Source organism: Gopherus flavomarginatus, chromosome 3 (genome assembly GCF_025201925.1).
Source record: "Gopherus flavomarginatus isolate rGopFla2 chromosome 3, rGopFla2.mat.asm, whole genome shotgun sequence".
NCBI lineage: Eukaryota > Metazoa > Chordata > Testudines > Testudinidae > Gopherus > Gopherus flavomarginatus.
This window is the reverse complement of record NC_066619.1, coordinates 51,937,732-51,956,347: the sequence shown is the minus strand read 5'-3', so window position 1 is coordinate 51,956,347 and position 18,616 is coordinate 51,937,732. Positions and strand designations below refer to the sequence as shown.

General features: G+C 38.1%; 2 protein-coding genes across 3 annotated transcripts in view; both read right to left on the bottom strand.

Annotated features, from left to right (window-relative positions):
* FAM151B (family with sequence similarity 151 member B) overlaps window positions 1-18,616 on the bottom strand; it is a 310,696-nt gene that overhangs the window by 79,847 nt on the left and 212,233 nt on the right. The window lies entirely within an intron of this gene.
* The window catches only part of MSH3 (mutS homolog 3), a 187,274-nt gene that overhangs the window by 115,633 nt on the left and 53,025 nt on the right, over window positions 1-18,616 (bottom strand). Inside the window, exons 9-12 of the mRNA XM_050946154.1 lie at window positions 12,531-12,643; window positions 11,384-11,498; window positions 4,061-4,145; window positions 3,322-3,431 (exon numbers count right to left, since the gene is read on the bottom strand). Coding sequence (XP_050802111.1) covers window positions 3,322-3,431; window positions 4,061-4,145; window positions 11,384-11,498; window positions 12,531-12,643 — 423 coding nt within the window. The remainder of the gene's footprint in view (window positions 1-3,321; window positions 3,432-4,060; window positions 4,146-11,383; window positions 11,499-12,530; window positions 12,644-18,616) is intronic.

Sequence of the window (18,616 nt, the reverse complement as noted above, 5' to 3'; positions counted from 1 at the left end):
CTGTCCTAGCTCACAGTCCACTTCTGCTTCCAGTTTGAGGACTTGATTCTTATATTAATTCTGGCTACGTTAAAGACTGCATCTCCGTCTATTTGCAAATCTCAAAACCCAGAACGCAGCACATTACAGCCAAACATAGTGCATTCTCAATCAGATCCAGCCATGGAACAAACTTACTAGACTAACCCAGAGAGCCTGGACATCCTGGGGTCATGCTACACAACGATCCTCTTTGATGGATCTTTCCTACCATAAGCAGAATGGTATTTACAACAAACACCAGCACTTCCTCAGGAAAACCCTACCCAAGCTTCCTACAACTTAGGCAGATAGAAGAGCCAAAGACTCCACAAAGCTCACTAGGGACTCACCTATGCCAATCTATTAACTCAGGTGCTATGGTAATGGGCACTAGCACAAAACCCTTAGATAAATAAAAAGAATATATTTTAGTTATGTTTCCAACATCAATCATGCCTATAACTTGCCCACTCTTCATTTACACACCACGCCAGATCTATTTATTAATCCATCATCCTCTTTCACTTTTGCCTAAGAATTCTGTTTCTATACTTTCCTAACCATCACTCACATTTATGGTATGGGCCTGAAACAAGCATCTTTCAATTCACCCTCCATTTTCATACCAAAGACATTATCTTTCTTCTTACCATATTTCTGGATCACTTTAACATGTACATACTCTTGAAATCTAGAACCCCTTCAATTCTTCCAGAATCAAACAACCACTGAATGCAATGCTACTCACACGTATGGGCCAGAGATTCTATAGTACCCCATAAAATAATCATATTGAACTAAAAATCACTTGGTATGGTATATTTATCTTAATTTCTAGTTTAAGCACCTATTCACAGCTCTAAGTGCTTTTATACACTTAAATTATACAACCACTATAATAATATATTCACCATATACAATATAATAGATCTCTGCACAAAATATGCCAACCACATTTCAAAATGACCTTACATTTGACTTCTCAATAGAGCTATTGGGAGGATGACAATTCCATTTTGTGGAAACTTTTGAGTTTTTAAAGTTTGTTTTTGTTCCACTGTATTACAACATATATTCCAAACAAGAGAGTTCCAGTTATAATTTCTTTGCATGCACCTGTGTGCATGTCATTGTAAATAATAGTACAAAATGGAATGGAATTAAGAAACCCAGTCAGAAATGGAGAAACAAAAAAAAAAAAATTCTTCTGTGACTCCACTTGAAAAGAGAAATGTGATCTACTGGTTTGACCACAGGACTTCCCTCCACACAGAGACATGGGCTGGGGAGGGAAAGACTCTCAGTGCCAATTCTTTTCCCATGTCAAATCAAAGAGCACCAGGAAGGAGTGTGGAGACTAGGACTGCAGTCTACTAAAATTGGTTTTGCTGGAGTGCAGGAGAGAACTTAGGTTGTTTCAGGTCTTTAAACTTCCAAGAAGCTGCATACCCCTGCTTTTCGTACTAGTCCCACCACTATAAAACCATTGTGAAGAAGAACAGACAGATGTGTTTCTTCCTTTTCCCTCTTTAATTCTTAGGCCTGCAGCGGTTGTGGAGCCAGTGCCTTTGCTCTGGCACCCTCTGCTGACAACCACCCAAGCAATTTCCAACAGGATGTGGGGCTCCTGAAGTGCCACAAAAGAAATTAAGTAACTATTTTAAAACTAATTTAATAAAATATACTATGACCGATATATAATATTAATATGGTCTTATGCCATGATTCATTTTTACACCAGGTGAGGTCTAGAAGTTCCATCCACCCTTTCTAATCAGAAAAGATCAGGCATATAATATATAGCTTATTAAAATCAGATGCTACACTGGACCTCTGCGGCATACTAAATATTATATCTACTTTTGTAAAAAAGCATTCAAGGTGACCTTGGGAATTATAGGCCAGTGAGAGCCTTACGTTAGTATCAGAAAAACTGGTTGAACTAAAAAAAAGTTATACAATACCTATAAGGAATATATGATAACCAGCATGGCTTCTGTAAAGGAAAAAGCAGCTCACTAGTATATTATGTTTTTTGAGTATGCCAACAAAATAGTGGAGAACTGGATGAAGTAATTTTTTTTTTATTTTTAAAAGCCCCTGACAAAAATCACATACTACAGACTAACAAGGAAACTAAGCAGTCGTGATTTAAGAGGTAAAATACTATAATGGACTAGAAATTGGCTGAGACAGAAAACAAAGAATACCGTAGGAATAATGGTCAATTAGCAAAAAGATAACAATGGGATACCTCAAGCTTCCATTCTAAAACCTGTAAAGGGAGACAAACGGAGGGTAATCTTCCAGATAAAATAAAGTTATTTAGGTTAGCCCAGTCAAAACAGATCAGTGAAGACTACTCTTCAATTTTCAGCTGCAGTCAGAAAAGCAGGCAAAATGTTAGGTTGTATAAAGAATGGGACAGAAAAGAGTGACGCTATATCAATGGTAGGTCCTCAGCTGGAATACTAGGTTCAATTCCAAACATCCTAGTGTCAACAGATATAAAAGAAATGGGGAAGTTCAAAGACAGGCAATGAAAACAGATGAAGGCATGGAAATACTTCATTATTAGCATTTATTTGTATTCCAGCATTGCTACAGAGGCCCCACACAAGATCTGTGAAGGGATATTAGAAAGACCAAGACAGTTCAGTTCAAAGAGGAGAGGAACAACAGGGAATACGCTAGAGATATTACAAAAAATGTATTTTCAGAGAAGTTAAATCAGGTGTTCCTATTTACTCGGTCAAATACTACAAGAACAAGGAAATGTTCAATTAAATTAAAAGAAACAAATTTAAAACTGATAAAAGGAAATACTTTTCTATACAACACATGATTTAGAAACATGACATAAAAATATCCACAGTTATATTAAATAGAATAAAATAAATTAGGGATATAAACCTTTACATTTCAAGGCACAGGCCAAGTACAGAGTGGCAGGCTTAGGAAGAAACTTTTCCTATGAGCAGTTTATTCTTTGAAGCGTCTGGTATTGGCCACTGTCAGAGAAAAAGATAGTGGTCTAGATGGACCACTAATCTGATTCTGTATGACAATTTCTAAATGTCTATTGTTATTAGAACCTTCTTATGTGTGCTGTGGCAAATAGAAATTGACAGATTTACAATGTTCACAATTTAACATAACATGAAGATCACACTTTTACCACTTAATTACCTGCCCTTTGTTTTCTATGGACCTCAGATCTTATGAAAAAATAAAGCTGTGCTCAGCAAGCATTATGATTCATAAAGCACAGGCTAATTCTAAGATAAAGAGTTCCTTTACCTGGATTTCATAAGAGGTTGTGTCACCCATTTCTTTAGTTTCCGACGTCCAAAGGAAGTTTTGGTATGATCCAAGACCCACAATAGGCTGCCTTTTATTTTCAAATCAGTCTATGGTAAAAGTAGCAAGATTGTTTTTTATTAATTGAATAATTGCACCAATCCAAGTATTAAATAAAATGCATTTCGTTTAGTTTTACAAATACTAAAATTAAACAAGAGCCTCTATTTTCACTTGTATGCAAAAGCGTTATGTAAAATATCTTCAACAGTGAGTTAGAAGATATCTAAGATGATTTTTCCATCTTTCAGCAAGCATGCTTTCTCACAAGACAGCCTCATAAAATGATAGAGATGAATTCTACAAATTAAATGAGGTTTGTAAGCATGAGCCAGTGATATGGAGGCAGTGCAAAAAAAAAATACCACATTAAAATGACTGGACTGAAGTTGCTCAAGAGCTTCCAGACTCAGGAGGAGGTTTTCAACAGCACCTGTAGCAGTGGGATCCTTAACTCCCATTGAAAATCAACAGAAGTTGAGGCCTGCCATTTGTGGCTCTGAAAATTTTCTCCCTTTACACTCTGTTTCTATTTAAAGGCATTTAAAGTTTCTGGGTGAGAATTTCAAATGGGCATAAGGGATTTAGATGCACAACTTCCATTAAGAGTAGTGTATTTAAATTCTATAGACAGCTTTGAAAATGTCAGACTATCAATAAAGTATTACATTTTCCTCACCTGATTCTGTAAGATTTCCAGATTTTTCAGTGTTGTCCCATTAATTGTCATGTATTCAGCTTCACTTGATAACTGCTTAAAGTTACTGGGAAAAAAAACATTTCAGACGTCATACTGCAAGTGCAGAAAGAGACGACATCAGTGAAACACAAACATGTTAAATCAAACATTGGCTGTGTGGTGCAAAATCAAGTAAAAATGGAAAGCATATCAAATAAACCATACTAATAACATAACTGCACATAAATATCGTCGACAGGTCTCTCAACAAGTAAACAATTACAGCAAGAATTTATACTCGTTACAAACAATAATAAGCAACAGCTGCATTTTGTTTATATATAGGTCATCCTAATATTTTGTTTTTCTCACTTAAAAGACTCCAGCCTACACTTCATATTATCTACACATTATCTAAACAAGGTAAAAACTTTTTACACAGTTTTTTTTCCACTTGCCTCACACAATCCTTGCTTCTACAAATTTTGCGTTATTAGGGTTACAGTTAACCTAACTTTTGCTAACAAAAACTATTATGCATTAAAATCTCCTACAAATCCCTATCAGTTCTTTCTCTACTTCCACACAGTTTTAATCACACTGTTAAACAACAAAAGAATACCAATAATAAATTTTTGAATGTTTTTCTACATTTTCAAATACACTGATTTCTATTACAACACAGAATACAAAGTGTACAGTGCTCACTTTATATTATTTTTTGTTACAAATATTTGCACTGTAAAAAAGAAAAACAAAAGAAATAGTATTTTTCTTAAAGGTTATGAAGCCTGTTGTCCCTTTTCTCTGAAAACAATTAGGGACCTCTGAAAGCAAAGTCCTGGATAGTCTGTTGGACTCAAGGGATTGCACAGATGATAACAACCACGAACACCTTCGCATAGTAACAGCTGATGCCATGGTTCAAGCAGCTGAATCTGCATTGTCCAAACTGTTCTGGAGAGTGGTCCTACTGACCAACTTACTATCTACCACCATGACTGTGAACTCCTATCTACATCTCTCTGGTAACTGGTCTTGAAATTTTAGAACATTCCCCCAAGAGAGTGAAGTCACAACGACTCAGGAGTTCCTGTTGGTTTGCATTTCTGAGTTGCAGACTTTCTGAGGAATAACATTTGTGCCTCTTTGTCCGGCATGTTGTCCTTTGTCCCACTCAATGGCAGCTGCCACCACAAGAGAACTCGAGTGGGTGGAAGTGGGAGCAGAAATGTTCAAACCCCTGCAAGGGGACGAAGTATCTCCTCTCGGTTCGTTTTGCGATGGAAGGTAAGAAGGTGGGTGTCTACCAAAGAGCCTTAACTGGCTCCATAAAATCAGAAGAGCTACACTGACTGGGGTTGCCAATACCAGAATATCTACCAACTTGTGAGCACTTTAATTCACCTATTCAGTCTCAGTGTCAAGTACAGAAGCCACCCTTCTCATAAGACCCTGTGGTCCTCTGGTGGCGAGTCAGTTGTTGGCTCAATAGCCTCATCTGGTGATGAGGTATAGGAAACAGCACGCATCCAGGGTGGTGGCTGATATTTGACTTGCAGTGAAGAAGCTGCCTGGGTGACTTCTAGCTGCTCAGTACCAGTGAATGATGCACTCAGTGCCAATGTTTTTGGTGTGCTCTCTATGACAGTAAGCAATACAGCTGGGGGGAGGGGGCGAAAGGGGGGGGGGGAATGGGTCCTAGCTGGAGGGAGAATGCCCCTATGGCATCCAGAACAGCCAGTGATATGCACCTGGAACCCATCTTTGCTTGGACCATTGATCTTTAGAGGGAGGTTGCTGCATGGTGCATGGTCCCAAAGTCTCTGATGAGAGGTTACGTTCCCCATCCTGGATGGGATACAGATGACCTCACCTCCAACACCAAAGAAGAAGAGTGGGATACTTCTGACAATGGAGTGGCAAATCCAGATGGGTCTGGTGAGAGGATAGTAGTACCAGAAAAATCACTGGAGGTTTTCCTCTCGAGAGTGCAGGCTTTTGCATAAGCTTGGGTAGCAGTACCACAGGATCTTGACATAGTGAGGCATGAGCAGGAGGCACTGGTACCATCCATGGGCCTTCTACTGCTGGTGATACTGGTATGGAGAAACTAAGCAGGTCCTTTGTGGCTACATAGCATAGCACAGCAAATTAAGGGGATATAGCTATTCAACAATCCAGATTATATCCCAGAAAATGTCACAGGTGTTCACTGAATGTTGCCTGCAAGACAAGGTTAAGACTCACAGTGTCTCGAGGAGTTTGCTGGTGAGGTGGATAGACTGGTGTGGTAGGAAGCAAGCTCTCTCTTCCTGAGACAGAGATAACAGTGTCCTATAGTTCTGCACTCCCTGAGAGAGCATCACATAAGCCCCATGCCATGCTTACTTCTCAGAAACATCACATTACAGGTATGATAAGGACATGTACTGATCTAAGCTTGAGTAATGTGGGACCCAAATTCCAGGGGCAGTTTTGTGTTTAATCAACCTGACTCTTGAGCTCACCAGTGAAGAGTGGCATAAGGCTAGCAACTCTGATGTGGATGGGGACTAGGTACAGGAGTCCAGGGATTCCCAGAATATAAGGGTAAGTCCGACAGCCAGGCCCTGAAGCTTTGAGAATCAGGGCTGTGTAGAACTGAAGGGAACAGGATAACCGCGCTCTGACTTATCCTGAATTAGTACAGGGTTCTCGAAGTGAAAGAGGGAGGATGATCCAATTGCCTTTACTGCTATAAGACAGCAACAAAGAGTCCTGTGGCACCTTCTAGACTAACAGATGTATTGGAGCATGAGCTTTCATGGGTGAATACCCACTCTGATGAAGTGGGTATTCACTCACGAAGTGGGTATTTATGTTCCAATACATCTGTTAGTCTAGAAGGAGCCACAGGACTCTTTGTTGCTTTTTACAGATCCAGACTAACACGGCTACTCCTCTGATATTTGCTATAAGACAGTAACTCTGTAGTTAAATCAGGAAAGCAAAGAGGGAAGGCTAATAAGTACAGTCAGAACATGGGGAAGTGGGGGAAATGGAGCTCAGAGATAGGCGCAGATCACACTAGGGCAGATGTTGTAATAGCACCCTAGGAATAAAAGACACAACTGAAGGAGAACATCCCACCATCAGTCTTGGCTATTGACTGGTTTCTCCTTCAGGGATTCTATCTACTTGTGAGCACTACCAACATGGTATCTAACCCACCCCGTCACTCTAGTAATATGGTAATATCCAAACAGGCTAAATGATTACGCTGCCTAGACAACTTCTCCCATATAAGAGCAAGCACTTTCTGTCCCTCATCTTCACTCCACTAATCTCTTATTCTCTTTCATTTACTTTCTTCATTCTTCTGTTTGCCCGAACACACCACTTCGGACAGGCAGACTGGATAGAACAGATGAACAAAGGTTCTAGGCTGAGAATTATAAGAAAAAGGAGAAGGGACGACAAAGTTAGTCCTAAAAGGGGCTAAAAAAAATGACTACTTTGTGTATTGCTTTCTGGCAGCTACAGTCATTTAGCATAAGTGTAATGCTCTCTACAAAATGGAAAAGAGGAAAGATATAAGGGAAAAGGGAGCACAATGCAGATCTTGCTGAGTAACTAATAATGAAATTCACCCTCTCTGTACATACAGAAGGTGTGCAGCATACAGTGCATACCCCATGTAAACCCTATTCTAAGAGCTTAAGTGGTACTTTAAGGCATGCATACACTTTGTACTGGCCTTCTGCAGAAGGGGTGAATTTCACCATATGTGCATAAAATTCTTCTTCAGTTATTCTGAAGTTTTCCTCCTTAAAACTCTTCTTTAGTTTATGAAAGTAAACTATTTTGAGATAGTATCCACAATGCATACACATGAAATATTTCTGACTGCAGATCCTGAAAGTTGCATCATTTACTGCCCACTGGTCCCCACGGTACTCTCTAAATTACTCAACTTGGACATTTTTCTGGAAGTTGATGAATTCCTTTCAAATAACTAACACCAAACTCTATGATACAGTGCTCTAAAAGCTAACCAATACAAAGATTACAACCAGCATGATCTTTGACTGTTGAAAGCACTAAAGAGGTTTTTCAAATGCGCCAATGGGAATTAGGCACCCAACTCCCACTGATTTTCAATTAAAATTCTGTGCCTAACTGCCCTTTGTGCCTCAGAAAATCTCCTGCTAGATGTTATTCACCCTTTTGATAGAAATCACAGAGAAATAAAGGGTCATCTAGTCTTACAATATTATAATTAGAATATGCCTCAGTAATAGAGAGGTTTCCTTATTCACTGTTGTATTTAAAAGCCTCTCCTGAAGAGTAATAAAAAATCTGGAGTACTTCACACAAGAGAATCACCTCATTACTTATGTGGGAAAAAACTATCCTGAAAACTAATTCCATGATTCTCTAAGCAGTCAAAACTGATGTTTAGCAGTTTGCAGACACTCTTCATAACTCAAGGGAATGTTTCCTTTGTCTAAGCCTGCTCCTATTAGATCTATAAACTTCTCAGACTGAAAGTTGTATCTCACAGCATACATCATGCTTACTGATTCGTCAGTACATGCTCATTGACCTAAATTCTCTCATCAATTTTAAGTTGCCTGTCAGTGTGGCAGAAGCATTTATTTTATGTGCTTCCTGTAGAATTGCAGAAAATAACTTAATCTGATATCTGCTGCATAAAATGCATTCCCCTTCCTGAAATTAACCTTATGGATTATTTTACTGACATCTTTAATGTTTATTTTTAATATGACTGAAGTTGTAGTTGGCCCAATATTTCTATATGTAACATGTTACTAACAATGATCAGAGCCCTGGGAAACAAGTAGCTACTGAAAGGGAGTCCCTGTATCTGATAATAAAGGGAGTATAGGTTACTGACATCACTTCTTTCAACAAAGTACAACAGAAGACAAGTTTCTTAGCTCAATATCACCAGTTACCTCAACATTACGCATTTTCTTTGTAGTGTAACTCTAGGATATCAGGAAATCTTTAAACTTTCCATTCAGGTGCTTTCTTTGTTCATACATTCAGGTCAGGCCTGTTATGTCAAGAATCACCTATTACATTAATCCTTTTCCTTCCCATTCTGTAATTATACTCAATTTGGAACTTGCAGCTAGTGCAGAATGTGGCAGTCCACTTATTAAGCAAGGTCTAACACTGAGAGAACATTGCACCTGTACTACTGAATGATTTCCAGGTGAAATTTAAGGTGTTTCAAGTCCTAATAGGTTTGGGTCCACACTACCTGAGAGAACATCTGCCTTTTTGTGTGTTATTGCAGCCGTGGAAATCATCCAAGGCACTTGAGCCAACACCATCCATGGCAATACAATACTTTCAAGAATGACAGGTCCTTGACTTTAGAACTCACTCTGCTCCTTTGTTTATGAGAACTCATATTTGGTGATCTTCTGCACACAACAAGATGGACCTATCTGTTCAACAGGCTTTTTTCAGGTAAGTCTGATTTGTGGGATAGACTGGAGTGCTGTGACTAAGATGCTGCTTGAGGGATATGGCATGTTGGTATGGGAGATGATATTTAGAGTTGGGGAGATACAAGACACTTTTTTTCTTATCAGATCTACAAGGCTTGCTGAGTGTTCTGTTATTAATATTTTGTATATTTTTTGGATGGAGGAAAATGGGGGGCTTGGTAGGAGCAAACTAAATCCAAATATGTTATTCCACACTACGTATATTTTATAAGCATAAGCAGTTTAGAATCAACCCAATATTAGAAAAACGTTAGAGACTGACAAGCCCAAATATGATCTCTTCTAAAATTCAGATTTTAAAAATTCTCTGTAATGCATAAAAATTCTAAGTTTTCCAAAACAAGGTCTGCAATAGTGAAAAGGACATTTGTCAGCTGTGAAAGCTACCAACTAAACCTAAAGTATTGCGTGTGTTTTGGTTTATTCTCACGCCCACTATTGCTGTCCACCTGCCCATATTACTTTTACAAGACAGTGAGATAGTGAAACTAGATTTCTGTAAGAGAATAAAGCTATTTTGTGGCGTGCAGGAAGCTCCAGGAGGAAGGGGGAGCAGCGGGGATGGGGCACACTCCAGGGAAGAGGCAGGGCAGGGGTGGGGACTTGGGGGAAAAAGGTGAAATGAGGGTGGAACCTGGGGCGGAGGTTGAGCATCCCCCAACTAAAGGGGAAGTTAGTCCCTATGCATTTAATATCATTCCCATAAACTTATTACATGGTAGTTTACTCACCAATACGGTATCAACCCACTAAACTCCCTGGATTTGTCAATGTGTTTTAAATTTTTAAGTAAGTGACCAGATTCACAGACTCAAAAAGCTCATGAACATTTGGATACATTAAATACACATGAGAAAGCTAAAGAGAAAGTGCGTGAAATATTTTCACAGGAAAATAAAATATTGGTGAGGCTCATCGTCATAAAAAAAAAATCTGTAAAATGCAGCAGCAGACTTTTGTCCACAAAACAAAACAGAAGTAAAAGTTGAGATAAGATGTCTGGGCTTTATTAACAAACTTTTTCATTTCCTCTGACAGTATCAGTTTCTGCAGCTTGTTTGTTTTTAATTACATTTGGCTGTAGTACAAGCCAATTTAAATATTATTACTGACTACAAGTATATTCTTTCCTATTTCTAATGATTTTTATTGAATATCACTTGACATTTTGTTAGTGTTAATTAGGAATTCAACTGTAGAACATGATGTTTACAAAGATCACGTGCATTAACTTTGTGGAAGAGAAGCTGCCAGTTAGAATTTACAAAATGGCAGATGGTTAAGGCCCTACTTCATTCATTCATTGTAGATCCTACAATATTAGGCTTCATCCACAATTCTGATTTTAATTAGCTTACTTTGCACAATTCAGAATTTTGTATACAGTTTGAGTATGCAATTAGTACTGCACTAACATTCAATGCCTGTAAAATGTAAAAGGCTAAAGTGACTGGACTGGATTTCTACAGTAATTGTGTTAAGACTTTTAGTCTTCTGAATTTTAACATTGTACTTTTTTTTAATTAACATCATATAGTTGCAGCAAAATGTCTATCAAAAAAATTAGCAAGCACAACATAATACTTGAGTGTTTTTCTTAAACTAATAGGTCTACTCTGGCTTTTCCAAATTACTGCTATTAATAAAGGTCCATCATTACTTTTCCGCAATTTTCCATGTCTTGTCTGCAACTCAGCCACAATAATTTGAAGATCATCCTGCGATTCAAGTGTGGCCTTACAGAGGGCACATTTTTATCATTATTTTGACTCTCTGAGATTTATATAAAATAACTTACCTCGGGTTGTAAAGTATCTTTTCCAAATTAAATTCTTTGAGGTACATAATTACTGCTGCCAAAGAGCAAATCACAGGCTTATCCAAGTTTAGGATTATAGACAGTTGTTGAGAATCTGCAAAAATATGATTTCCTTTGTTAAATGATTGTCACTAAAAATTGAGACACGCTTATCTATTTTTCAATTCAGTCAAGTAGAAATAGAAGATTTTATTGTGGAAATGTTAAAAATATTGTTTATAAAACAACAAAAATCAACTTTCAAAATAACATCTACAAACTGGGACAGCACAGTGAATTTCTGTGTTGTTCTAATGCAAATAGGGATATAAAATACTGGACTTTGCACTCAGTTGCCCCCAGTCTCCCTTAAAAATTGCTGATTATCAGTCCAGATGATTAATAAATTTACAGACTAAGGCCTTGATCCTGCAAACTGATACATGAAGGTGGCACTGGTTCTGCATGGGTGCACATGATTGCCCATGCAGACGAGGACCTGTTTTGTAAAGTTGCTTTATGAAAGTAGAATTTTGCTTTTACCTATTACTTTCTACTCTAACTTCACCCCAATACCAACAGTATCAAATTTTGCAATAAAATACACCTCAACATAAAAAGGAACTTTTACCAGACTTTACTGCAGTGAAACTGAAACAAGCATAAGTGTGCTTTTTAAACTGTTTCTTATTAGCAGAGTGTTAATTAAGAAACATTTTCATAGGTTTTTGCCAAATTTTCTTCACTTTTTACACAATGTGCGAAATTAAGTTTTCAAAGTAAGTATCTTCAGATGGGGAAAAATATTAAGAATTCTTTATTACTGCCTACTGCTCACTTCTCCAGATCACATCATCATTCTTGAAATTTGTGAAATTCCACATCTACTCTCATTCTTCTCCAATTTGGTCAGAGATATAATAGAGGTAACTTCTCAGAAATATCTACAGTACTACATAGTCTTTACATTTCTGCCTTTTTCCAGCTACTTTATTTGTTTTGCAACTATGTACCAGTTCAGAGGGTAGTTATTAAATATTTGTATTAGTCAGACCTAGCGGTCCACTGTACTAGCCACCAGTCTTGTATTTGTCTATATAGCAACTAAACAGAACTATAAATTTAAAAGATTTACTGAATGAAGTACCTGTGGTATCAAGCACTCCTCTTGCATAAAAATCAGTAATCAGCTGGAAAGCATGGCTGTATTCAAAATGAATGCTTTCTATCCTTTCTATTCGAATTCCGTCATCTCGTAAACTGGAATGAAAAAAATAATGCTCATTAGTTTCCAATTCTTAATCTCCTTTTATGAACTAAAGAAGGCTCAGACTTCAACTCACTGGTTTTTTCCTCTTTCCTCTCTTTTTATTGCTAAGAAGCCAGGGGGATAGTAAATGAAGGCATCAGTTACAGCATCTAACCTAAGAAGGATTCTAAAACAATTTAACTTTTTCTTTTTAATTAAAAGCTTGCCTTCTCTCCATAAAACTCTGTATGACTAAAGTTATACTCCCAAAAGTGATTACCAAAAAAAGGCACCTTCCTACTCACCAGATCAGTTTCCTCAATGTTTTCAGAACTATATCTTCTGATTTTAGTGATGAAACCAATTTTTACAGCTCAGAATTGTACAAACTCTCACAGTCAACACAGTTAAGAGGGAAGGATCTGATACTTTCCTGGCTAAGGGCTTCTCTACACATGAAACTTAATGTGGAATAAGGTAAGGTGTGAATTTCAAGCAGATTACTATTCCTGACTAACTACATTTGTCAGCGCTCTTATTTCGGAATAAGAATCCCTTATTCTGAATTAGCGTAATCCACAATTAAACTACCAGTAATTTGGAATAAACAACCCTTATTCTGGAATAAGAGCATCCACACAAAATCAGGATTAGTTCATCAGGAATGGCTGTTGTGTCACAACGAGTTATTCCACTGTGTACAAATCCTACACCAGGCAAGAAGGGGTTAAAGAGCAGTTTTAGGTTTAGGCAGCCCTGCCACACCTGCAAGGCATACCAGTCTTGGAGAAGGAGCCTTAAAAAGGGAGAAGCCCACTTCAGTGGGACCCATCCCTGGGAGACGGACAGATCTCACCCCATAGTTCCTAGGAAGGAGCACCGTGGAGAATGAAGCTGGCAGAGAGTTCCTACATGATAGACCTGAGGACACTGAGCTAGCCTACAGCTCATTAGGTATCTCCCAAAAGGAGGGAGGCCACTGTCCCCCAACATATTTCTGTTTTCTGTCCACCTGTTCACTTCTGCCTGACACCTATCTGGCGGAAGGGAGCATCATCTTTATTCGTCTGCACCACACCCAACACAATGGGATCTGGATACTTCAGTGGAGTTCCTAGATGTTACAGTACTATATAATATATGCAATAGGAATGGAATGTTTTTCAGACTGATAGGAGGGCCCTTTTTTTCTGTATGGATCCCATATATTAAAAGATGGAGAGAGGTTACTCATCTTGTCCAGCAACTGGAGTTCTCCAAAATGTGTCTCTCTGTGGGGGCTTCACTTCAGGCATACCTGCAACCTGCACCACTGATGAGATTTTTGGTGTTGGTGCCCATTCAGCCCCACGCATGGGCCTCACACATCCTCATGCCCATGTTAAGGCTATGTTGGGCTGCATGGGCGAACCACTCTCAGTTCCTTCTCCACCACAAAATCCCACCAACAGAGACTCCAAAGCAGAAGGGAAGGAGTACAGGTAGTAGAGCACCCACAGGGACATACATCTCAAAGAACTCCATTTACTGAACAGGGTGAGTAACCTCTCCTTCTTTGAGCAGTGTCCCTGTGGGTACTCTACTTCAAGTGACTCCCAAGCAGTACCCCTTTAAAAAAAGGGGGAAGGGGTTGGAGAACAGTCCAATATAGAAGAGAGAACTGCATTGCCTACAGCAGCATCTGATTGTGCTGCAGGTGCCAAGACATAATGATTAGAAAAGGTATGAACAGAGGACCAAGCTGCCATTCTACAGGTGTCTGCAATTGAAACATGCTTAAGTAAAGCTATCGATATAAAAATAGGACTCTTGTTCAATCTGCTATCACTCTTAAAGGGGGTGGACATGATTTCTAATCACTTTTTTTTTTTAATCACCACCAACACTAATGCAATGAGATATTATTTTCCTTCTTGTTCCTTTAGCTTGTACCAACCTACATTTATATCTACTCTAATACAGTGATGACCCTAGGTCTAAGCTACCTAATTTAATATCTATGGCCACCTGAACAATTTGCAATTCTCCAACATGCACTGAACGCTACCTGGAGCGCAGAAGAGTGCAGGCCTTTGAGGCAGTCTGGCAAGAGAGCAGGTCTTTAAATCCTACCCACTCAGAGGCAAAACTAAAGACATCTTTTTTAAATGGGATTTTATTTTTAGGCTCTATTTATTGTGTCCTCACAATAGTGTCTGTTTTCAAAACAGTGAAGTTTAAGAGTACCTGGAGAAATAATTTCTTGAAATTGAATTCGAAATAGGAGGTTTTCCTCCACACACTCATAGCCCCACTCAACTACCTCTTTAACAGTTGCCTTGCTGGTTCTGCCTCCAGCACTGATTTTTTTTAAAGTTTGTATCTATTTTTTAATAATTATTAGTATAGTTTGCTGCAGTGAAGTGTCATTTTCTATCATGATTAATCAAGTGAATTTCTCTGTCATTGATGCTGTAAAAAAGTTATCTCCCTCTGTATAAAATTTTGGCAAATGAAAGCAACAAGCAAATAAATTTGGGTAAAATTTGAAACTTGCAAAGTCACTGAGACTTAAGCTTCTATTTCACTCAGGCACTTTTGGAAAAGCTCCTCTTGTGTCAGAATAATGTTACAAAGAAGCAAGCAAAATAATCAAAGCCTTTAGAAAATGGAGAGAAAAATTCCATTTATAACATGAGAAATCTCTCAAGGTAGAACACATTTAAAATCAGACAAAAACTATCTCAGATCTTTGTTAAGATCTTTAAGACACCTGGAATATGAATTCTATAGTATTATCAAACACCCATTTGATACAGATGTAACTGCTATACTTACATAATATGCTAAAAATTTATTATGTTTATTAATCCAGCAGCTACCCGCCCTAAAATTCACCAAGATACTACAAAAAACAAAATTTGCTGAATAAATCATTGATGTTTTTATCCTCTATTCAGTGACATTATTATCCTTAGGCCATTTTTCTGATTATAGCCAAATCATTTATCATGACACTACTCCAGAAACCAATCCCAATTTAAATCAGAATTTTCAACTTCCAGTCAACTTTCATAATCATCATTCTTGTCAAAACCTCTACAAATGAGTTGCTGTTAAACAGAGTTTGATATTGATAGTTTAATTTACTTCCAGATTTAAAATTGAGAAGGACCATTAGAAGAAGCTGTTACCCTAAAATAGCCAGATAAAGAAACCAAACAATTTTAAAGAGAAAGCTTTTTCCTTTTTATGCCACTGTATGTGTTTTGCTGTTATTCCGCCTATAACCTGGTGTTGAACATACACCAGATAATTATAATTTTTGTGTGTATTTTAACAAAATGGAACTCTGAAATTGTCTAAAGTAAATATCCTTTCTAGGAGGCAAATGGTGGGGAAGGTAACTAGAGTTCATTGAGGAAAGCAGTGTATTAAATACAAGTGAACTGAAGGAAAACCTCTGATTCTTGGCGTATTTTTGTCTTTTGTACTGTGTTTAATGTTTCCTAGAAGCATATGTACATTGAAAGACATTTAAGAAAATTGCATGTAGTTTTATCTGTCACTATTAGAAAAAGCTGTGTTCCATGTTATAATGGATATCTTAATTTCATAGTCCCTTCAACTATAACAGTGGCTGATGGACATATCTAAAAGTTGGCCCAGTAAAAGATACTGCCTCATCCACCTTGTCTCTAGTATATAAAAATCAACATTTAACTCTTTACAAGAAATAAAAATAGAGACTACTGTTTTGCTTTCTATGTCCAAGTGTAGCATAGCACACAGGAAAATCAGTAAAGGGCCCTATTGGTTCATTCTGAACATCAGCTCTTCTGAAAGAGAAAAAGGTACCAATTTTCTGGTGTGAGGGTTTTTGGTTTTTTTAACCAACTAAAATGCCTACAGAGAAGTTCCCTATGTGATACACACATTGCAGATTTAGAAAGCAGAATTGGTTTCGCATAGTGGGCTTAGTGATAGACAAGGCACTAGGACACAAAGTCCCTGTTTGAAAGAGATTTAGTTTTCTTAATAGTTGTTAAACAGTATGTGAATAGGCCCTACTTTACAGTATTTCCTTAAAATGCTTTACACATGAAGTGGTCAAATAAAATAAAAACCATAATTTTACATTCTACCAATTAGTACATATCTGCTTTTGATACTTATTACTAAAAAATAGCTTTCAAGTAATGCCAAAAATTTTTTGTAAATTAGCATTCTGTTGTACAGTTTCATAGAGTTTAAAGTCAGAAGAAACCATTAAATCAAGTCTGACCTCAAATAAGACTTTTAATACTATCTTCTGTGCACAAAATGCCCTCCTGGTACATGAAGCCTCTACCCCTTCAATCAGTTAAACCCCTCCTGTAAAAAAAACTTATTCCATGACATCAAAAGAAATTAGCTGACTAAATCACCTACTTATCTATTATATTTATCTTCTGAGTGAACTGTCATTTGTGTGTGTAAAGGGGTGGTCAAATAGTGAGAAATGAGGTCTGAAGGACACTGGTAATAAAGCTTAGAGCTGATATGAGAAAAGATTGGATAATATCATTTCTGCTAGCAGTCTCTCTCACAGTTCTGTACATCTTGGGTACTCCCCTATCTCTCTGCAGCTCAGAGAGTCAGATTAACGTTTTGGCATGGTCTGCTCCTGCTTGCTACCAGATGAGTTATTCTCAAGCTGTAAAAACAATATATTAACAAATATTCCAGAGATAACTATATAACTATGTACATTAGACAAAGGAGGACAGTCTTATGGTAACAATTCCACTTAATATCTAATGCTTGGCTCATGAGCCTTCCACGGTAAGTAGGATTATGAGAGATAAGCATCACAGGTTTCCCCTTTGATGGTACCGAAAGGCAAGCCATCTGAGGTAAATGGGACCAGCACGGTACTGAGCACTGCAGTGACCTTGCTGTTTTCCCCACGTCTGCTGGTACTGACAGTGATGACTCAAACTGCCAGTAATATTCGAAATGCCTCTGGTACTGAGATGGTATCAGTAAGATACGATACCCTAGATGTCTAAGGTGCTCCCTCTGGCTCCAGACTCTATGATACTTCCCTAGGTAACCTAGTTAATGGTGCTGGGTTCTGCAGTGCCGAAGCAGTGCAGTGCTTAGACTTAGACAAAACTGTACTCTTAGCAGACTTTGGTGCAGGGGATCCTCCACTCTCAGCAGTTTGCTTAGAAGCCTTTTGCCTCTTCTTAGGCACTGAGGATGGTGAGCAATGTTGGGACTCAAGCACAGTAGGAGCAACACTCCTGACCAATGCTGAAGCACTTGATGCAGAGTCTGACCAATCTGGCTCAGATGGGGGTTTAAAGGCTGCCTCCATGAGTAGAAATATTACAGTGGCTTCACAGTCTTCCTTTGTGCAAGACTTAAAGTCCCTAGAAATTTGGCAATGCTCCCTCATACAAGCATTCCCGAGGCACCTGAAGCAACTTGAGTGCAGGTCACTCAGAGGCATAGCCTTATTGCAGGAAAATGCAGTGCTTTAAGCCAGGTGAACAAGGCATCTTTTGGCAGCAGAAATCAACCAAAATTCTCAGACGGGGTAAAAACTTAACTAGCTGTACTAAAAACAGTAACAAACACTAAACTATGTACAACAAAACACAAGGGTACACAATCCACTGAGAGCATTTGCAAAATCAAGGTGAGCAGTTCCAGCAACCGTCACAGGTGGTAGGAGGGAACTGAGGAGGCTTGGAGTCGGCCGAGTGAAATGGACACGTGCAATCACTCAAAGAAGAAAAGTAAAGTTGAGGCAACTTCAATCTGCTAATTCCATTTCAGATACCTAAAAATATCGGTGTACCCTGTTCTTATTAAGATCTAGTTTTGTTGGGAAGAAACTAGCATTGAATATTGTATCCTCTTCATAAATTCCTCTTTAATCGCAATCATAGCAGTGTTAGCCCTCTGTCGTAGTAATTATGATTCCTTCAATATACTTAGCAAACTTGACTTGAAAA